Source organism: Anomaloglossus baeobatrachus, unplaced genomic scaffold (assembly GCF_048569485.1).
Source record: "Anomaloglossus baeobatrachus isolate aAnoBae1 unplaced genomic scaffold, aAnoBae1.hap1 Scaffold_2786, whole genome shotgun sequence".
NCBI lineage: Eukaryota > Metazoa > Chordata > Amphibia > Anura > Aromobatidae > Anomaloglossus > Anomaloglossus baeobatrachus.
The window spans coordinates 67,193-91,150 of record NW_027442269.1 but is presented as its reverse complement, the minus strand read 5'-3'; the positions used below and the strand labels follow the sequence as shown (position 1 = coordinate 91,150).

Here is a 23,958-nt window from a genome sequence, read left to right as displayed (position 1 = left end):
CCACACACACGCAGGCACTACCGTCCCCATCATCACCGCACACCCCGGCACCACGACTCCCATCATCACCGCACACCCCGGCACTAGCGCTCCCATCATCACCGCACACCCCGACACTACCGCCCCCATCATCACCACACACCCCGGCACTATCGCTCCCTTCATCACCGCACACCCGGCACTACCGCCTCCATCATCACCGCACACACGCAGGCATTACAGCTCCCATCATCATCGCACACACGCAGGCACTACCGCACCTATCATCACCACACACACGCAGGCACTTTGCCCCCATCATCACCACACACACGCAGGCACTACCGTCCCCATCATCACCGCACACCCCGGCACCACGACTCCCATCATCACCGCACACCCCGGCACTAGCGCTCCCATCATCACCGCACACCCCGACACTACCGCCCCAATCATCACCACACACCCCGGCACTATCGCTCCCTTCATCACCGCACACCCGGCACTACCGCCCCCATCATCACCGCACACACGCAGGCATTACAGCTCCCATCATCATCGCACACACGCAGGCACTACCGCACCTATCATCACCACACACACGCAGGCACTTTGCCCCCATCATCACCACACACACGCAGGCACTACCGTCCCCATCATCACCGCACACACATCGGCACTACTGCCCCCATCATCACCGCACACACGCAGGCATTACAGCTCCCATCATCATCGCACACACGCAGGCACTACCGCCCCATTCATCATCACACACATGCAGGCACTACCATACCCATCATCACCGCACACACACAGGCACTACTGCACTTATCATCACCGCACACACGCAGGCACTACCGTACCCATCATCACCACACACACGCAGGCACTACCATCCCCATCATCACCACACACATGCAGGCACTACCGCACCCATCATCACCGCACTCACCGGCACTACCTGAGTGATGCCACCGCTGACAGCACGACTCACTTCAGTTGCTACGTGGAGCTGACAGAGAGCGGTCACGGTCTGTGGCCACTCTCTGTCAGCTTCCAATGTAGCAGTGCTGAAAACGTCGTGGGACCTCTGTGGATTACGTTGGACCTGGAGGGGTATTTGGGGATTTTAATAAAGTGGTGAAAGAGGGTGTTTTTTTGTCTTTTATTTCAAATAAAGGATTTTTTCAGGGGTATGTGTTTATTTACGTTCGCTTACAGGTTAATAATTGGGGGTGTCTCATAGATGCCTGCCATGTTTAACCTAGGACTTAGTGGCAGCTATGGGCTGCCATTAACTCCTTATTACCCCGATTGTCACCGCACCAGGGCATTTCGGGATGAGCCGGGTAGAGTCCCGGGACACTCGCATCTAATGGATGCGGCAATTCTGGGCGGCTGCTTACTGATATTTTTAGGCTGGGGGGCTCCCCATAACGTGGGGCTCCCCATCCTGAGAATACCAGCCTTCAGCCGTGTGGCTTTATCTTGGCTAGTATCAAAATTGGGGGGTGGGGACCACACGCTGTTTTTTTAAAAATTATTTACTTATTTATTGTACTGCACTACATAGACCCGCCCACCGGCGGCTGTGATTGGTTGCAGTGAGACAGCTGTCACTCAGCGTGGGGGCGCATCTGAATGCAACCAATCATAGGTGCCAGTGGGCGGAGAAAGTAGGGAATACGAGATGAAATAATGAGCGGCCGGCATTTTCAAAAGTATGAGAAGGCGCCAGAGCAATGTGACAGCTGTGCAGCGCCGTGCCCGGTATCGGTGAGTATGAAAGAGAGGTTGAGAGGGAGAGACCGACAGAGAGGGATAGAGACCGACAGAGAGAGGCCAGAAATGAATTCACATCTCATCTGAGCATGCTCAGATTAAAAAAATGGATCCATCACTGGAATGCGTTTTTTTCCGGACGACGCCGGCGATGATCCGGCGCCCATAGGCTTCTATAACAACATGCCGGATGGTGCCGGATCCATCGTGGTCCGTTTTTTTTTGCCGGAGACAAAAAACGCTGCATGCTGCGTCCTTTCCGGCAGCCGGACCAAGAAATTTCGCTGGATTTGGTGGACGCCGCATGCAACACAAGGCCATCCGACACAATCCGGCGCTAATACAAGTCATTGGGGAATAAAACGGATCCGGCGCCGGATCCGTTTTAATCGTTTTTCAACGGATTGTGTCTGACAGCAAAAATTGGATGTGTGAAAGCAGCCTTAATCCTGCTGTACACGAGACGACCGATCGTGCGATGCATCGTCGGGGGTCACGGTTTTCGTGACGCACATCCGGCATCGTACACTGTCGTCTCGTGTGACACCTCCTAGTGACGCAGTATCGCTCACATATCGTGAGTCGTGTACTCGTCGCTAGGTTTCATAAAATTGTTTAATTAAAATGGCGCCGGTTGTTCATCGTTTCCGTGGCATCACACGTTACTCCGTGTGACACCACGGGAATGATGAACACCGCTTACCTGCGTCCCGCGGCACCCGCCAGCTATGTGGAAGGAGGGAGGTGGGCGGGATGTTTTCATCCCGCTCATCTCCGCCCCTCCGCTTCTATTGGCCGGCTGCCGCGTGACGTCGCGGTGACGCTGAACGTCTCTCCCACTTCAGGAAGTGGACTTTCGTCGCTCACAGCAAGGTCGTCCGGAAGGTAAGTACGTGTGACGGGGGTTAAACGAGTTTGTGCGACACGGGCAGCGATTTGCCCGTGACGCACAAACGACGGGGGCGGGTACGATCGATTGTGAAATCGCACGATCGGTCGTCTCGTGTAAAGCAGGCTTTAGTGCTGAGAGCGCGTATACAACCACTGATCACTGTATATTGAGCAATAACTAAAACCTCATCGGGGCCATCCCTATGACTGAAAGCTGGACACTGTCATATTATATGTTTATAAGCAAAACAAGAATGCCGCGGAGACACCATCACATGTTTCTCAACGCTGGCCGGAAACTAGCCAGGTCTTTCACTGGGAAGGAACAACCACGGGAAGGGCAGTCTCCAGTCAAGGAAACCGCCTATACCAAAACATGGTATCCATCCACAGACAGCTGTTTCGGGGTATTTGCCCCTCATCAGTGTGGAGTAAAAAACTGGCTAGTGGGAGCATTGCCTAGTAGAAGACTACATACCGTGTTTCCCCGATAGTAAGACACCCCCGATAGTAAGACATAGTGGGGGTTTTGAGGGGGTCGGCTAATGTAAGACATACCCCGAAAGTAAGACGTAGTAAAAATTTATTTATTTTTTTTTTTCATCTTTACAGTACAGTTACAGCGGCCGAGCGCTCAGCTGAGCGCCCTGACATGCCGGCGGCAGAGCGCTCAGCTGACAGCTGTCACATGCCGGCGGTCGGGCGCTCAGCTGAGTTCCCTGACTTGCCGGCGGCAAAGCGCTCAGCTGAGCGCCCTGACTTGCTGGCGGCAAAGCGCTCAGCTGAGCGCCCTGACATGCCGGCGGCAGAGCGCTCAGCTGAGAGCTGTCACATGCCGGCGGCAGAGCGCTCAGCTGAGAGCTGTCATATGCCGGCGGTCAGGCGCTCAGCTGAGCGCCCTGACATGCCGGCGGCTTAGCGATCAGCTGAGAGCTGACACATGCAGGCGGTCTGGCGCTCAGCTGAGCGCCCTGACTTGCCGGCGGCAGAGCGCTCAGCTGAGAGCTGTCACATGCCGGCGGCAGAGCGCTCAGCTGAGAGCTGTCATATGCCGGCGGTCAGGCGCTCAGCTGAGCGCCCTGACATGCCGGCGGCTTAGCGATCAGCTGAGAGCTGACACATGCAGGCGGTCTGGCGCTCAGCTGAGCGCCCTGACTTGCCGGCGGCCGAGCGCTCAGCTGAGCGTCCTGACATGCCGGCGGCCGAGCGCTCAGCTGAGCGCCCTGACATGCTGGCGGCAGAGCGCTCAGCTGAGAGCTGTCACATGCCGGCGGTCGGGCGCTCAGCTGAGCGCCCTGACATGCCGGCGGCTTAGCGATCAGCTGAGAGCTGACACATGCCGGCGGTCTGGCGCTCAGCTGAGTGCCCTGACATGCCGGCGGCTGAGCGCTCAGCTGAGTGCCCTGACATGCCGGCGGCTTAGCGCTCAGCTGAGCGCCCTGACATGCCGGAGAAATGTTGAAATGTTGCAGTAATGTTGTCCGTGGTCCATCAGGACCATGGACAACATACAAAAACACGCAGCCTCAGTGCCCTCATGTGCAGCCGCTGGTGGTTAAGTTTCCTTAACTTGCGGTACACTTAGGGCGCAATCGCGGCAAGTCCCCATACGGTACATTGCATGGAGACTTGCTGCGATTGCTGTGGGATTTTTTCTAATATAAGACATACCCCGAAAGTAAGACATAGTGGGACTTTTGGGGGTAAAAAAGAATGTAAGACACTGTCTTACTTTCGGGGAAACACGGTAGGTAGGGATGGTTGACCTTGGGGAGATCAACATCCAACACCGCTGAGACACCATCACGTCTTTCTCAACGCAGTGACACTAGAACAAGGCCCCCTGGGAAAATAAGCAAAACAAGAATGCCGCGGAGACACCATCACATATTTCTCAACGCTGGCAGGAAACTAGCCAGGTCTTTCACCGGGAAGGAACAACCACGAGAAGGGCAGTCTCCAGTCAAGGAAACACCTATACCAAAACATGGTATCCATCCACAGACAGCTGTTTCGGGGTATTTGCCCCTCTTCAGTGTGGAGTAGGAAACTGGCTAGTGGGGGCAATGCCTAGTAGAAGACTACATAGGTAAGGCATTGCTCCCACTAGCCAGTTTCCTACTCCACACTGATGAGAGGCAAATACCTCGAAACAGCTGTCTGTGGATGGATACCATGTTTTGGTATAGGTGGTTTCCTTGACTGGAGACTGCCCTTCCCGTGGTTGTTCCTTCCCAGTTATAGACCTGGCTAGTTTCCTGCCAACCTTGAGAAACATGTGATGGTGTCTCTGCGTCATTCTTGTTTTGCATATTTTCCCAGGGGGCCTTGTTCTAGTGTCACTGCGTTGAGAAACACGTGATGGTGTCTCCGCGGTGTTGGATGTTGATCTCCCCGAGGTCAAGCATCCTTACCTATATATTATATGTTTAGAACCACATGTAAATATTTCTTAGCTATTTTGTAACACATTATTTTGTATATATGGCGGATTTTTACCTGGTCGGGGCTGTCAGATTGGGCTAAATCAGATCATTTAGATATATTGGATGGTATCCAAACTGGATGGTAAGACTGCAGTCCGAATGCAATTGACGCAGAGTCAATAATGAGCCTGGGTAAAAATGCAAATACCATAAGTTTATGGAACAAATCACTCTCATATTTATACACAGGTAGGTGTGTAGACGTGTATGTGTGGACGTGTTAGCCAAAGTCCATTATGATCTAATAAGTATGATCTAATATTACGCGTGACATCTGCAGGTTCTGATCAATATGCTGAATGTAGCAATAATTGTGCTTAGCAGCTTGTTTATTAGTAATAAAATCATAGTTGTGCCCGGTACAAGCTGGTACTTGTGTAAAAGTCACGGGAGAGTCTGCAGGTCATCGTGACAAATCAAACTGTATTAAGCATTATTCTATAGTGGTTTCTGGAAAAGGGGTCTTACTGCCCTATCAGGGCTAATAACGGAGGTTTGGATTCACAGTGGTATTTTCCTATATTTCACATATTCAAGGAAGAGGGGGGCAGGGGGGGTCAGGTCCGTATTTAAGTATTTTTAATTTACTTCTTAGCAGTGACCACATGGCCTCTGTGTATGGGGAGGAAGCACAGTCAGCTCTTTCCACCTTGAAAATAAGATCTACCCGGAAAATAAGACCTAGTAGTATTTTTTTAGGGCTTTTTTGACTATACTGTTATTAAAATATAAGCCGTACTCTAAAAATAAGCTTTGGTTGCGTTTCCATAGGGAAGTGTCCAAGCATCTAAAAAAGTTAAAGAATACAGCAGGACTCTTCGTCAAAGAAAGCAGACACCCCCAAAAGAAAGCAGACCCACCCCCCAAAAGAATAATCGAACTTACCAGACCCCAAACAATTACAGTTGGCAAGTACCGATGGTGGATGGGCTCTCACACAGAGATCAATGTCTCTGTCAGGTCCCTCACATTCCAGCTGCATTGCACCGCAGAGCTGTGTATACAGTGACAGAGAAGGCAGAGGCAGTAATAAACCGTCTCTGCCTTATGTAGAGATGGACGGATTTCCTCTCCATTGCTACATGTTTGTGTATAGATGCACTGTTATGTAATGACATTGTAGAACATCACTGCAGAGTAGAAGTCAGATGGCCCGGATGTTTAACCCCTTCACCCCTGGACAATTTTTCAGGGGGTTTTGTTTTTTTTCGCTCCCCTTCTTCTGAGAGCTGTAACTTTTTTATTTTTCAGTCAATTTTGCCATGTGGGGCTTGTTTTTTGTGGAACAAGTTGTACTTTTCAATGAAACCATGAGTTTTATCATATAGTGCACTGGAAAACAGCAAAAAAATTCCAAATGCAGAAAAATTGCAAACAAAGCGTGATTGCACGATTTGTTTTTCAGATATTTTATTCTCTGTGTTTACTATATAGAAAAACTGATGTGTTGCTGTAATGTCTGAGGTCGGTACAAGTTCGTAGACATCAAACATGAATAGGTTTACTTTTATCTAAGGGGCTAATAAAAGAGAAGTTTTTCCAACAAAGTGGTGCACATTTTGCGCATCCCGTAGCGTTCTCATGATCTATGGCTCAGTGACGGCTTACTTTTTCTGTCTCAAGCTGAAGATTTTAATGGTACCGTTTTTGCGCACATACTACGCATTTTGCTCAAAATTTACGGCGACCAAAAAACATAATTTTGGCATTTTTTTGCCGCTATATAGTTTATCAATCAGATAAATTGGTTTCATATTTTGATAGATCAGGCCTTTCTGAACGCGGCGATACCAAATATGTGTGTATATTTTTATTTTTTTTAACTCTTTCATTGTCAATGGGGTGAAAGGAGCGTGATTTGAACTTTTTTTTTTTAAATTTTGAAAACTTTTTTTTTTACTTATTTTTATTTTACTAGTTCCCCTAGGGGGCTATAAGGATCAGCAGTCTGATCACTTATTCATGTCTTCCAATCAGAGCAGCATCGGTCAGATCGGGAAAAATACTCATCTCCTGTAACCTGCAGTACTTGGCTGCTTGTTACAGGACCTAAGTCATGTGAGCTACAGGAGTCATCATATGACCCTGTACTACCATCACAACCATCGGATCCACGTGATCAGGACACGTGACTTCCGGTGGAGGCCTATGAGTAAAGTTTTATGGTGATTGCGATTATACTGGGGCTCTCACAATTTGACAGTGCCATTTAAGAGGTTAACAGCCCCAGGCAGATCGCGGATCTGCTCGTATTTGCTAGGCACACATCTCAGCTGTACAAATCAGCTGAGGTGTGCACCTATCTCCGCCAGCTGCCGGCAGCAGCGGGAGGGAATTAACACTATGACAGCTAGGACATAATTTTACTGCCCTCGGTCGTGAAGGGGTTAAAATCTACGAGCTCCAAAACCAGTTTAGAATATCTAAACTTTGTTATTTACCTAATTTTTCTAGTTTAGGAGTGAAATATAATGTGGGCACATTTTGTAATTGGGATAATATTCATTATTTTGCTGCCTTCATACAAGAAATGGGTGGTAAATTGTGCGTCAGCGAGTGCACAGATCCGTACGCCATGTGTGGCCCCTCTTCTTCCGTTAGCGACAAGAATACATCGAATCCTAATTCCATTGCCCTGTTCTTAACCGAAAAACTGGGAAATGTTTTGTTTTTGCTCTTTCGTACCTCCCTACTCTTATTTCGGGAGCAATTACTCTTTTATTTTTCCGTTCACATTGCCGTATAAAGGATTGTGGGATTTTTTATAAAGATAATGTGCTATTTTTATCGGTCGGTTTTACTACTTACATAGGACATTTCATGTTTAATTTTTTTTCCTACTCAAATGATATCTTGCCTCCCTTATCTCCATTAATTTTACATATCGGTTCATCTCCTTCCCATTCAGGTCCCTACAATATCGGATCCTCTCAGTGGAGATCTTCTATAGAAGAGAAGTCTCCTGATTGCCCCGTGAAGGATGGATATGGACAGGGACAAGATGGCGGAGAGGATATTACACCTCACCCTAGAGATCCTCTTCCGGCTTACTGGAGAGGTGAGAGATTCTGATGACGTCACATTACATCATTCTTATCTATGGGAATAACAGATGGACAGAACTGGAGAGGTGAGGACTCTGGAAATGTCTGGAGTGAGATTTATTACTGTGTCTCTCCATAACCAGGATTACACAGTAGTGAAGAAGACCTCTAGTGAACACTGTCAGGCCCCTGTGTCTGAGGGATGGGGAAGACCCCTGAGCCCAATCACGGGGCCTCCACCTCACCCCCCGATACATGAGGACATCAATGACCAGAAGATCCTAGAACTCACCTACAAGATGATTGAGCTGCTGACTGGAGAGGTGACACTGCTGGGAATGCTGGGACATTATACAGTAATGCTATGAAGGGATCGGGGGGTGATGGTATCATTGTATGTGTCAGGTTCCTATAAGGTGTCAGGAGGTCACCGTCTATTTCTCCATGGAGGAGTGGGAGTATTTAGAAGGACACAAAGATCTATACAAGGACGTCATGATGGAGGTTCCCCAGCCCCTCACATCACCAGGTAATAGACAGGACTAAATACACACGGCCTATAATTATCTGTATGTAAGGAATGAATTCAGTCCCTGTATGTGTCTCCTCCAGGTCTATCCAGTAAGAGGACAACACCAGAGAGATGTCCCCGTCCTCTTCTCCCACAGGACTGTAAACAAGAAGATCCCGATGTTCCTCAGGATGTGTTTCCTCCAGCTCTATCCAGTAAGAGATATCTACTCATGTACTTTCTGCACTAATTTTGTGTTTACATTTTTAGACTTTCTGCTCTGTTTTTTTTTCAGCTGTATTTTCTTTGCTTCTGCTTCTTCTGCTGTTTGTTTCTAATGTCTTCTCTATGTTGTTATGAAGGCAACTCAAAGACCTGCAGAGGGTTCATGAATACCCTGTTTCCCTGAAAAGATGACCTACACCGAAAATAAGACCTAGCATGATTTTATGGGATTTTTGGAGAATGCTTGAAATATAAGCCCTACTCCAAAAATAAGCCCTAGTTACAGTCAGGGCCAACGTTGGGAGGTGTCAAACTGCGCAATTTCACTGGAACCCCACTCTCTTAGTGACCCCATCAGTTGTATTCTAAGGTTGTTTAAGGACCTTTGATGATTTCAAAGTCATGTGACATGATCTAACCAAAGGTCTCTTAATTGCAGGAGTCTAAAAGAACTGAACAAAAGACAGGCTGGCATGCAGGACTGGCATTAGAGGAAAGGGAGGGCAAACTGGACAATTTCATAGGGCCCCCATTCTCCTAAGGGCCCCAGTGTTTATATGTCGATTTTAGGACTGCTTAAGGACGTTTTTGACAACATGTCATGTGACCAAAGATCTCTTAATTACAGAAGTCTAAAGCTGAAAAGGCGACAGGCTGGTGTCTATGTGTGTTCACGCCAGTTTTAACCAGCTTTGCCAAAATAGGCAGAGCATGACCAGAAGAAGGGTGTGATGCCATGGCTTCTTTAATTCGTAACAAACTGTGGCATTCGCTATGCCAGAAATCTTACTCTAGTCCCTAACATCATTTTTCAGTGTCCATCTCTGGTCTTGATGAACTGGAGCCCTAATGGTTATCTGCACAGCTCGCAAGACCCTGCTACCTGCTTTTACGTCGAACCACAGGCTTGGGGAGGCTAGCAAGAGTTATTCTCCAGACATACTGGTGGTTGTTGTGTATTATTGCTGTGAGCTGTTGTGGTGTTAACCCTTTTTGTCTTTTTGTTGCTGCCTTCCTGCTCTTGCTTTTCTCCTTAGTCCCTCACTGTTTATTTCTGTGAGTTTGCAATGTGTCCCATCTGTCTTAATCTATGTTTCCATCATATTCCTGCCCCTTCCTTCCCCAGGGCTATAACGTATTTGATCTGTTCAGGGGAGTAGTAAGGCATGGGACTCCGCCATCTCCAACTTCAGTGGTAATCCAGAGGTTAGGAATAGCTTAAGGTCTCCTAGCATGAGGGACAGTATAGGAGCCACCTGTCCCTGATAATCCTGCAGTCACATTGTGATAATCCATAACATTATTTACTGCAGCACATTCCAGAGAACTGGTGCTAGGAATGGGAGATCCGAATTAACGAAGATGTAGCTCTTAGATGTTGAAATTGGAAAACAGATTCAGAATACATTTTTTCCTCATTTTAATTTCTGATGTTATGGTTTAAAAAAATAAATGTACTTTCGAGATAATATCATTCAAAATAATAACATTGTGTTTATTTTTAGCAGATGACTGTATTGGGGGTTCAGATGGAAATCTAATATCTTCAGAATTTATAACAGATGATGACAGTATCAGACATGATACATATGAAGAGCATGATGCTGTCCCAGATATACCACCAGTCCTTCCTCGGAAAGCTTTATCACATGATCTTTTCAAACAAGTCCAAAATTCCGATTTATCACAGAATTGTAAGCAAAATAAAAGTTACAGAAGTGATATGGTACATGAAACCGCTCCTACAAGGGAGAAACCGTTTTCATGCCCAGAATGTGAGAAATGTTTTGCTCGAAAATCAAACCTTATTTATCATCAAAAATATCACACAGGGGAGAAGCCATTTTCTTGTTCAGAGTGTGAGAAATCTTTTGTTCAGAAATCAGAACTTGTTAGACATCAGAAAAATCACACAGGGGAGAAGCCATTTTCATGTTCAGAGTGTGGGAAATGTTTTATTCAGAAATCAGAACTTGTTAGGCATCAGAAAAATCACACAGGGGCGAAGCCATTTTCATGTTCAGAATGTGGGAAATGTTTTAACCATAAATCAGAACTTGTTAGGCATCAAAGAATTCACACAGGGGAGAAGCCATTTTTATGTTCAGAATGTGGGAAATATTTTTACCAGAAATCAGAACTTGTTAGGCATCAAAGATCTCACACAGGGGAGAAGCCATTTTCATGTTCAGAATGTGGGAAATGTTTTATTCTAAAATCAAATCTTGTTACGCATCAAAGATCTCACACAGGGGAAAAGCCATTTTCATGCCTGGAATGTGGTAAATGTTTTACTAGGAAATCATCTCTTTTTGACCATGAAAAGGTTCACACAGGAGATAAACCATTTTTATGTTCTGAATGTGGGAAATGTTTTTCTCAGAAATCAGATCTTGTTAAACATGTGAAGAGGCTGCACAGGAAAGAAACCTTTTTCATGTTGTGAATAATTTAAATGTTTAACTGGTAAATCAATTCTTGTCGACTATGAGAAAACCCACACAGTAGAGGAGCCATTTTTGTATTCAGAATTTTGCATATATTTTTATCAATAATCAGGTCCTGTTGTGAGATGAGTCACATAGGAGAAATCATCATGATGTACCGTGATTCAATGGGTTTTATCCAAAAATCAATTGCTCCACTAAGAATTGGTTAGGGAAAGCACCATTTTCTTTCTTTTTAAACTTACTGTATTATTATGACCATAAGCCGCACCTAGGTTTTAGTGGAGGAAAATAGGGAAAAATATTGTAGGAAAAAATGTAGTCATTACGCACTTATGGGGGAAAATGTGCTGCTAACACTGTTATGGGGGCAATATCCCCCAATTCTGTATTAGTGTCCCCCATCCTGGGCCCCTTTCAGTTATATATGTCGATCATTCTGGTGTATATGTCATTCTTCCTGGTAAATATGTTCCCTATATTTGTCCTATCCTGTTGTATATGGCTCGCATCCTGGTATATATGGCCCTCATCCTGGGCTCATCCTGGTATATATGATCCCTATCCTGGTATATATGGCAATCATCATGGTATACATGGCCTTCATCCTGGGCTCATCCTGGTGTATATGATCCCCATCCTGGGCCCATTCTGGAATATATCTTTTATCCTCGTATATATGTTCCTCATCTTGGTATTTACAGGTTAAAATGGGCCCCCTTACTTCTTGGGATGCAGGTTGCACCAATGATGTGTCTGCTTCTGCCGTCATCCTGGTATATATATCCCTCATCACGCTGCAGACATAAAAAAAATGATTATACTCATCATCCCTCTGCTCCCCCAGTGTGCGGTCTCGTCTTTGACGGCAAGTGAATTCAGTGTGGAAGCGGCGCATCGCATGACGTCACTGCCATGCACCTGCAGTTACACGCGTACATCAGCTCCCGAAATATTCACTGCTCCCCATACCTGGGATTATGGACTTGGGGAGTAGTGAATATTCATTCTCTAATAGCAGACACGCATGATCACTCAGCTGCAGCATTAAGTTGGCGGCTGGGTGATCATGTGTGCATGCTATTAAAGAGGATGAATATTCACTGCTCCCCACACACAATTCTACCCCCCCCGTCGATGCCGGCTTCAGTGCCGGGAGGTAGACGCGATTATGGGAGTGAGGAGCAGTGAATATTGAAGAGTGAGTATTGAAGTAAATCACATTGTATATAATTGCATTTCAAAACTTGTTGTTTTGTTAATAAATACTTATAAATTATATATTCTTCATGCCTGGCTTTCTGTTGTTTAGATGTGATGATTTTGCCTCAGAACCTCTGGAGTTGAGGCAGAGCTGTAGACATTTGACACAAAAATAGTGAGGGGAGAATTGAATCACACTGTATCTTAGTGTCACGCTAGGTACGGGGAAGTACCAAGCGCACGGAGGAAGGGAATGGAAGGGAAACCCTGTGTCTAGGAAGATGATGACCCCTGACTAAACCTACTGCTGGTCCCTGAGGTCCCTCATTACCCGAAATAGGTTTTGCACCTATGTGCCAAGCCGGATACCTGACCCTAGGTATCCCTAATGCTGGGCCCTAAATAGGGAACAGATGGGATGCGCTCTTTATCAATCCCACTAAACAACTATAGAGAGACACAGGGGGGACACGAGGAAATGCATGATCTACTTATCATTAATGTCTCAGGAAGGAGTTCAGCAGAGCTTTCAGCAACAACACCACAGAGGAGAACAAGCCATCTGCTTGCAACCTCGGTTGGAAAGAACTGAAAATATCACCAGCACAATCCAAAGGAAGGAATGGGAATTTAAACACAAAGGGAATACTGATAATTAACAGGTGGGTGGAAGTCGAGCTCCTGCTGGGTCCAAAAGGGAGAGAGATAAATCCAGCAGGAATGCATTCTGTACGGACGCTGTGAGCATTGATGGCAAGAAACCACATGACTGTCTGTCACCCGTGACACCTAGCTATGTGGAAGATATTAAGACATTCCGGTCCCAATTCATCACACTTTTATACCAAGAAAGGTCACACAAACTTTGAAAAGTCTCACATACTTGGCTTAACTCAGAGTCGGTGAAGAGCAAGTAACATGTATGATACCTATGCTGGGGTTTTCGGAATTAATGGGGTTCTGTCACTAAGTGTTTAACTCATAATTAAACGGCAGAATAATATAAAGACAGGGACTCTGATTCCAATGATGTGTCACTTACTGGGCTGCTTGCTGTAGTTTTGATAAAACACTGTATTACCGCTAGGGAATTATCACTAGAGAACTAGTAAACCTGCTGCCATGAAAACAGAGAAGATCCGGCACTCGTGTTCAATATATATAAAACTTGACTTTTATTTATATTCCATTAAAAATCCAATGTCAATCACATCCAGGATATAAAATCCCCATGAATGATGAGATGTGGTGATGGTACGCGTTTCGAGCTGACACGCTCTTAATCTCAATCCAAGTAAACCTGCTGCCATGTATTCTCGTTCTCCATAAGCTCTGTATGACCCCACCCCACCCCTGATTGGCAGCTTTCTGTCTATGCTTATTGTACACAGCTGCCAATCAGTGGTGTGGGAGGGTTATACACGAGCATTTCAAGAACTGGTAGATCTTAAGCAGATAAAACTGATTTTTATCAAAACTTCAGCAAGCAGCCAAGTGACACATCGCTGGAATCAGGGTCTCTGCTTATACAGGTCGATTGGACACACGTTACAAGTAGCTTTGTTCCTCTTAATCTATAAATCACATCCTGAAGCCATACACTATTAATTTTATATATTTAATCTGAAAAGTAAGCAGTGTTTACCTCAGAAGTGAGGAACCTCAGGCCTGCGGGAAGCATGCGGCCCGCCATGACCTTTTCTGAGGCCCCTGGGCAGATTGCGGGGGACAGCAGTGTTCAAGCCGCCACTGCTGTCTAGCAGGCCACCGGCCCTTTAAATCTCCACATGCTCTGCTTCTGCATACCAGTGGGTTCTCCCGCTGTCCAGTGCCAGCTTGCTCAGGATTTATTTTGTGGGCAGGTTTAGCGCTCTGCGCTTCCATCCCACAGCAGCTTCATAGCTTCCAGCGGCGTGTGCCCGCCCTCTGGTGGCGTGCCTCCTCTCCGGTGCTGTGAGTCTGGCGCTGCTGTGTGTCCAGCGTCTGCCCTCTGGTGCTGTGTGCCCCGTCCAGTGCTTTGTGTCCCGCCCCCCCAAGTTCTGTGTACCATCCTCCCCTCAGAGTTGCGTGCAACCCTCAATGCTGTGTATCCTCCCCAGGTTTGTGTCCCCCCAGTGATGTCAGGGCTCCTCAAGAGCTGTGTGCAGCCCCCCAGTGATGTCTGTGCTCCCCCCAGTAATGTCTGTGCTCTCCCCAGTGATGTCTGTGCTCCCCAGTGATGTTTGTGCTCCCCCCAGTGATGTCTGTGCTCCCCAGTGATGTCTGTGCTCCCCAGTGATTTCTGTGCCTTCCCCCCCAGTGATGTCTGTGCCCTGCAGTGATGTCTGTGCCATTCCCAGTGATTTCAAATATATAGGTGTACGGCACTCCTGGGGTTATGATTGGTGCTCAGATAGGGTCCAACTCCGTATTCATATAGAAAGAAGAATCCGGCACTCAATATTGTAGCGGAAAAAAGATGATCCCTTTAATTGGTATAATGTCAATATCATCGACGTTTCGGTCTATATGACCTTCCTCATGTATACACTGTCAAAACGTGCTGGACACAAAGAAGACAGATAATCAGCTGTGAAATGCTGTGTACATCAGGTGAGGGATCTGAGATGAGAAAGAGGCACAATAGTGAATACATTATGTTAAAAAGTATAAGCCAACCATGAATAATCAGGAGTCACTGGAGGGAAAACACCTGACCAGGTGGAGAAAGTGAATACTGCACGCCTGCGGATAGCGGTGTCGCTGTGGTGAATGGCGTGACTGAGCTGTGATTGGGCGGGCTTTTTAAACCTCCAAGTGAGCGGTGATAGGTGCCGCGGGACCGGAAGTGATGCGGATCCTAATGGCGGCGCGCATATACATCTCGCTGAAATATTTTTTTTTAAAAAAAAAAAAAGATAGGTGCAAAATATATATATATAAAATTTTCAATATTATATAAACAAATACATAGGTATACTAATGGATAAAATGTATTATCTTTAGTTAAAAGCTAGAAACTCAATGTCATTGTTTAATCCATAAGGTTTAAGAGTATTTAATTCAAATATCCATTGGCTTTCTGCTCTCGACATTTTTTAATAACCCGCCTCTCCAGTCTTCCATTATTTTTTGGATCCCCCAAACTTGTGAACCAGAGAAGGATCCTCCATGTGTTTTCATATAATGTATAGAGAGGGGGTGTTTAGTACACTTTTTCTTCACATTTCTAATATGTTTTTATTTACAAATACAATTCGATATATATATATATATATATATATAAATAGGGTCAAAAATGATCTCAAAGAATATTGAAAACCCCAGAATTATAAAATTATCCTTTATTATAACAAAGCTAAAATTGACTCACAGACACAATAAACACATTCAATGTCTCACCTGGGTTCAGCAGTTAGGGGGTAAGTGAACAAATAGCAGCGCACAATTTATAAAGATATTCACATTATAGATATTAGAGGGTTTGTGTACAATTCATACTAATATTCGATTTTTGCCCTCCAAACCCCTGCTAAGCTCACTGCCAATCAATGGTATAGGAGCTGACTATAGAGACAAAAAGATTTTTTGTCTCCATGTCCAGTTCCAACCTTTACCCAGTTATAGACCTATAATATATAACCACAGATATCCAGATATCACCCCTAGTAAACCCTATTGATGTTTTCATTGACTGCTATTCAATATCCATATCACAGTCTTAATTAAAAAAAAAAAAAAAACACAGAGGAAAAACAGGGATGATCTTCAAAATTGGGTGCACCCTGGAATACCTTCAGGTTATTCCCAACAGAACCAAAACCCAACATATAGTGCAAACCCATCCATTGAACTGTTGATTTAAATATCGTGCACACCATGAAATGCCAAAAGAGGTCACTCCCTACAGGACAGAGACTTAATATCGGCCTAAGACCGTCATCTGAACTGTTAACTTAGAAAAATTTCCATAGTAAAACAAACACACACATATATGCCACAGATGGTATAAAATAAAAAGTCCAATAACCACAACTTGTTCCTTGATAGGATTCTTGATAGATGAATAATTTATCACACATCCACTGGAAATTATTCTGAAGGGAAATATTTTATAAATATCCTTCTTCACAGAGGTAGTTGATTTCAGAAGCGTGATATGTCGCAGGTTCCTTCTGGTAATGGTTAGACACTCTGTGCTCGATAGCTCCACACTCTTGGGATACAATTTACACCTTACACCTCGACGCGTTTCCCCCCTTGTATGATAAAACTAAAGGGTTCATCAGGAGGTTTTATTGATCCATGAGTTTAATATCAATATTCAATATGGATCTAGAAAAGAAGAGAGAAATATATACAATCTCTCAGTATAGATGAAACATACTTCTTAATATATACATAAGAAGACTAATCCATTAAGGTCTTTAGCTATATAAAGCTATAAAATAGTCCCACTATTTTAGTGTTTAGGGAAAAAGATAGAAATTCCTGAAAATCAGGATCGTCCCCAAACCATTAGATACTGTGATTATCCCACTTCACATATATAAATGATCACTTCACCATTATAGGTCTACTCCATATAAAATAAAATGGAGAGCCCAAAGATACATATATATATATATACCACTGTCGCCCCAAAACTACATAGGATAAACCCAGTCAGCTGATTCCAAATACACAAACAAGTCCAACCAAAGTCACTTACCCCAAACACCTCAGATAAAGTGACCCCTGAACTATCGATGTAGTGGTCCTATCCGGCACTCTACACTTTATATATATATATATATATATATATATATGTATATATATATATATATATATGTATCTTTGGGCTCTCCATTTTATTTTATATGGAGTAGACCTATAATGGTGAAGTGATCATTTATATATGAGAAGTGGGATAATCACAGTATCTAATGGTTTGGGGACGATCCTGATTTTCAGGAATTTCTATCTTTTTCCCTAAACACTAAAATAGTGGGACTATTTTATAGCTTTATATAGCTAAAGACCTTAATGGATTAGTCTTCTTATGTATATATTAGGAAGTATGTTTCATCTATACTGAGAGACTGTATATATTTCTCTCTCCCTTTTCTAGATCCATATTGAATATTGATATTAAACTCATGGATCAATAAAACCTCCTGATGAACCCTTTGGTTTTATCATACAAGGGGGGGAAACGCGTCGAGGTGTAAGGAGTAAATTGTATCCTAAAGAGTGTGGAGCTATCGAGCACAGAGTGTCTAACCATTACCAGAAGGAACCTGCGACATATCACGCTTCTGAAATCAACTACCTCTGTGAAGAAGGATATTTATAAAATATTTCCCTTCAGAATAATTTCCAGTGGATGTGTGATAAATTATTCATCTATCAAGAATCCTATCAAGGAACAAGTTGTGGTTATTGGACTGTTTATTTTATACCATCTGTGGCATATATGTGTGTGTTTCTTTTACTATGGAAATTTTTCTAAGTTAACAGTTCAGATGACGGTCTTAGGCCGATATTAAGTCTCTGTCCTGTAGGGAGTGACCTCTTTTGGCATTTCATGGTGTGCACTATATTTAAATCAACAGTTCAATGGATGGGTTTGCACTATATGTTGGGTTTTGGTTCTGTTGGGAATAACCTGAAGGTATTCCAGGGTGCACCCAATTTTGAAGATCATCCCTGTTTTTCCTCTGTTTTTTTTTTTTTGATTAAGACTGTGATATGGATATTGAACAGCAGTCAATGAAAACATCAATAGGGGTTACTAGGGGTGATATCTGGATATCTGTGGTTATATATTATAGGTCTATAACTGGCTAAAGGTTGGAACTGGACATAGAGACGAAAAATCTTTTTGTCTCTATAGTCAGCTCCTATACCATTGATTGGCAGTGAGCTTAGCAGGGGTTTGGAGGGCAAAAATTGAATATTAGTATGAATTGTACACAAACCCTCTAATATCTATAATGTGAATATCTTTATAAATTGTGCGCTGCTATTTGTTCACTTACCCCCTAACTGCTGAACCCAGTTGAGACACTGAATGTGTTTATTGTGTCTGTGAGTCAATTTTAGCTTTGTTATAATAAAGGATAATTTTATAATTCTGGGGTTTTCAATATTCTTTGAGATAATTTTTGACCCCATATATATATATATATATATCTATCGAATTGTATTTGTAAATAAACACATATTAGAAATGTGAAGAAAAAGTGTACTAAACACCCCCTCTCTATACATTATATGAAAACACATGGAGGATCCTTCTCTGGTTCACAAGTTTGGGGGATCCAAAAAATAATGGAAGACTGGAGAGGCGGGTTATTAAAAAATGTCGAGAGCAGAAAGCCAATGGATGTTTGAATGAAATACTCTTAAACCTTATGGATTAAACAATGACATTGAGTTGTTTGCTTTTAACTAAAGTTAATACATTTTATCCATTAGTATACCTATGTATTTGTTTATATAATATTGAAAATTTTATATATATATATTTTGCACCTATCTTTTTTTTTTAAAAAAAAAATTTCAGCGAGATGTATATGCGCGTTGCCATTAGGATCCGCATCACTTCCGGTCCCGCGGCACCTATCACCACTCACTTGGAGGTTTAAAAAGCCCGCCCTTTCATAGCTCAGTTACGCCATTCACCACAGGGACACCGCTATCCGCAGGCGTGCAGTATTCACTTTCTCCACCTGGTCAGGTGTTTTCCCTCCAGTGACTCCTGCAATAATCATGGTTGGCTTATACTTTTTAACATAATGTATTCACTATTGTGCCTCTTTCTCATCTCAGATCCCTCACCTGCTGTGCACAGCATTTCACAGCTGATTATCTGTTTTCTTTGTGTCCAGCACATTTGACAGTGTATACATGAGGAAGGTCATATAGACCGAAACGTCGATGATATTGACATTATACCAATTAAAGGGATCATCTTTTTTCCGCTACAATATTGAGTGCCGGATTCTTCTTTCTATATGAATACGGAGTTGGACCCTATCTGAGCACCAATCATAACCCCAGGAGTGCCGTACACCTATATATTTGAAATCCCTGGGAATGGCACAGACATCACTGCAGGGTACAGACATTGCTGGGGAGGGCACAGACATCACTGGGGGGGAAGGCACAAAAATCACTGGGGGGGAAGGCACAGAAATCACTGGGGGGAGCACAAACATCACTGGGGAGCACAGAGATCACTGGGGAGAGCACAGACATTACTGGGGGGAGCACAGACATCACTGGGGGGCTGCACACAGCTCTTGAGGAGCCCTGACATCACTGGGGGGACACAAACCTGGGGAGGATACACAGCATTGAGGGTTGCACGCAACTCTAAGGGGAGGATGGTACACGGAACTGGGGGGGCGGGACACAAAGCACTGGACGGGGCACACAGCAGCAGAGGGCAGGCGCTGGACACACAGCAGCGCCAGACTCACAGCACCGGAGAGGAGGCACGCCACCAGAGGGCGGGCACACGCCGCTGGAAGCTATGAAGCTGCTGTGAGATGGAAGCGCAGAGCGCTAAACCTGCCCACAAAATAAGTCCTGAGCAAGCTGGCACTGGACAGCGGGAGAACCCACTGGTATGCAGAAGCAGAGCATGTGGGGATTTAAAGGGCCGGTGGCCTGCTAGACAGCAGTGGCGGCTTGAACACTGCTGTCCCCCGCAATCTGCCCAGGGGCCGCAGAAAAGGTCATGGCAGGCCTCATGCTTCCCGCAGGCCTGAGGTTCCCCACTTCTGAGGTAAACACTGCTTACTTTTCAGATTAAATATATAAAATTAATAGTGTATGGCTTCAGGATGGGATTTATAGATTAGGAGGAACAAAGCTACTTGTAACGTGTGTCCAATCGACCTGTATAAGCAGAGACCCTTATTCCAGCGATGTGTCACTTACTTGGCTGCTTGCTGAAGTTTTGATAAAAATCAGTTTTATCTGCTTAAGATCTACCAGTTCTTGAAATGCTCGTGTATAACCTCACCCACACCACTGATTGGCAGCTGTGTACAATACGCATAGACAGAAAGCTGCCAATCAGGGGTGGGGTAGGGTTATACAGAGCTTATGGAGAACGAGAATACATGGCAGCAGGTTTACTTGGATTGAGATTAAGAGCGTGTCAGCTCGAAACGCGTACCATCACCACATGTCATCATTCATGGGGATTTTATATCCTGGATGTGATTGATATTGGATTTTTAATGGAATATAAATAAAAGTCAAGTTTTATATATATTGAACACGAGTGCTGGATCTTCTCTGTTTTCATGGCAGCAGGTTTACTAGTTCTCTAGTGATAATTCCCTAGCGGTAATACAGTGTTTTATCAAAACTACAGCAAGCAGCCCAGTAAGTGACACATCATTGGAATCAGAGTCCCTGTCTTTATATTATTCTGCCGTTTAATTATGAGTTAAACACTTGGTGACAGAACCCCATTAATTTCGAAAACCCCAGCAGAGGTATCATAAATGTTACTTGCTCTTCACCGACTCTGAGTTAACCCCTTAACGACCGCGGGCCGTAAAATTACGTCCTAAATGACATAATCTTACTGCCCGCGGTCCTCCGGCGGCAGCATGCCGCGATCGGCACACATCTCAGCTGATTTTCACAGCTGAGATGTGTGCCTGCTAGGCACGAGCAGAATCGTTATCTGCTCGTGCCGATTAACCCCTTATAATGGCGCTGTCAATACATGACAGCGCCATTATAAGCGCAATCGCGGTAAAGTTTTACTTACCGCCGAAACCGGAAGTCACGTGACGCGATCACGTGACTCCCGATAGTTGTCATGGTAGTATAGGGTCATGTGATGACTCCTGTACTACACATGAATTGGTTTCACTTTCGCTGTGCCCGGGGCACAGCAAAAGAGAAAGACAGCGTATCTGCTGTTTACAGCCTTCCAGCTGTGATCAGCAGATACTGCAGAGCGATCGGAATGCTGATCGCAATAGCCCCCTAGGGGGACTAGTAAAATAAAAAAAAAAAGTAAAAAAATAAGTTTTAAAAAATTAAAAAAAAACAAAAAAACCTAAAAGTTCAAATCACCCCCCATTCGCCCCATTGAAAATTAAAGGGTTAAAAAAATAAAAAATATACACACATTTGGTATCGCCGCGTTCAGAAACGCCCGATCTATCAAAATATAAAATCAATTAATCTGATCAGTAAACGGCGTAGCGGCAAAAAAATTCCAAACGCCAAAACGACGTTTTTTTGTCGCCACAACTTTTGCGCAAAATGCAATAAGAGGCGATCAAAACGTAGCATCTGCGCAAAAATGGTACCATTAAAAACGTCAGCTCGAGACGCAAAAAATAAGCCGTCATTGAGCCTAAGATCCCGAAAAATGAGAACGCTACGGGTCACGGAATATGGCGTAAAACGTGCGCCACTTTTTTCGGACAAACTTCCGATTTTTTTTTAACCCCTTATATAAAAGTAAACCTATACATGTTTGGTGTCTACGAACTCGCACTGACCTGAGGCATCACACCCATACATCAGTTTTACCATATAGTGAACACAGTGAATAAAATATCTCAAAAACCATAGTGCTATCGCACTTTTTTTGCAATTTTTCAGCATTTGGAATTTTTTTGCCATTTTCTAGTACACAATATGGTAAAACTGATGGTTTCATTTAAAAGTACAGCTCGTTCCGCAAAAAATGAGCCCTCACATGACCATATTGACTGAAAAATAAAAAAGTTACGTCTCTCAGAAAAAGAATGGCGAAAAAAAAAAACGGAAAGCGAAAAATCGGCCGGTCGTGAAAGGGTTAAGCCAAGTATGTGAGACTTTTCAAAGTTTGTGTGACCTTTCTTGCTATAAAAGTGTGATGAATTGGGACCGGAATGTCTTAATAACTTCCACATAGCTAGTTGTCACGGGTGACAGACAGTCATGTGGTTTCTTGCCATCAATGCTCACAGCGTCCGTACAGAATGCATTCCTGCTGGATTTATCTCTCTCTCTTTTGGACTCAGCAGGAGCTCGACTTCCACCTACCTGATGATTATCAGTATTCCCTTTGTGGTTAAATTCCCATTCCTTCCTTTGGATTGTGCTGGCGATATTTTCAGTTCCTTCAAACCGAGGTTGCAAGCAGGTGGCTTGTTCTCCTCTGTGGTGTTGTTGCTGAAAGCTCTGCTGAACTCCTTCCTGAGACATTAATGATAAGTAGATCATGCATTTCCTCGTGTCCCGTCCCCCCTGTGTCTTCTATAGTTGTTTAGTGGGGTTGACAAAGAGCTCATCCCATCTGTTCCCTCTTTAGGGCCCAGCATTAGGATACCTAGGGTCAGGTATCCGGCTTGGCACATAGGTGCTGAACCTATTTCGGGTGATGAGGAACCCCAGGGACCAGCAGTAGGTTCAGTCAGGGGTCACCTTCTTCCTAGACACAGGGTTTCCCTTCCATTCCCTTCCGCCGTGCGCTTGGTACTTCCCCGTACCTAGCGTGACACTAAGATACAGTGTGATTAAATTCTCCCCTCACTATTTTTGTGTGAAATGTCTACAGCTCTGCCTCAACTCCAGAGGTTCTGAGGCAAAATCATCACATCTAAACAACAGAAAGCCAGGCATGAAGAATATATATTTACAAGCATTTATTAACAAAACAACAAGCTTTGAAATGCAATTATATACAATGTGATAAACTTCAATACTCACTCTTCAATATTCACTGCTCCTCACTCCCATAATCCCGTCTACCTCTGAGCACTGAAGCAGGCATCGAGGGGTGGGTAGAATTAGCAGGCACATGATGACCCAGGCGCCAACTTAATGCTGCAGCTGAGTGATTACGTGTGTCTGCTATTAGAGAATGAATATTCACTGATCCTCAAGTCCATAATTCCGGGTGTGGGGAGCAGTGAATATTCCGGTAGCTGATGTCTGTGTGTAACTGCAGGTGCATGGCAGTGACGTCAAGCAACGCACCGCTTACACACTGAATTCACTTGCCGTCACCAAAGACAACACCGCACACTGGGGGAGCAGAGGGATGGTGAGTATAATCATTTTTTTTTGTCTGCAGTGTGATGAGGGACATATATGCCAGGATGACGGCAGGTGGAGATAGATCATTCGTGCAACCTGCAGCCCAAGAGGTAAGGGGCCCATTTTCACCTGTACATAACTAGATGGGAATCATATATACAGTGCCTACAAGTAGTATTCAACCCCCTGCAGATTTAGCAGGTTTGATAAGATGCAACTAAGTTAGAGCCTGCAAACTTCAAACAAGAGCAGAATTTATTAACAGATGCATAAATCTTACAAACCAACAAGTTATGTTGCTCAGTTAAATTTTAATAAATTTTCAACATAAAAGTGTGGGTCAATTATTATTCAACCCCTAGGTT

At 44.3% G+C, this 23,958-nt stretch overlaps 1 protein-coding gene across 1 annotated transcript in view; it reads left to right on the top strand.

Annotated features, from left to right (window-relative positions):
* The first annotated feature begins 10,415 nt into the window (after positions 1-10,415).
* Positions 10,416-23,958, top strand: part of LOC142265952 (uncharacterized) — a 37,320-nt gene continuing 23,777 nt past the window's right edge. Inside the window, exon 1 of the mRNA XM_075332288.1 lies at positions 10,416-11,320. Within this exon, the coding sequence (XP_075188403.1) occupies positions 10,642-11,320 (679 nt within the window). The 5' untranslated portion in view covers positions 10,416-10,641. The remainder of the gene's footprint in view (positions 11,321-23,958) is intronic.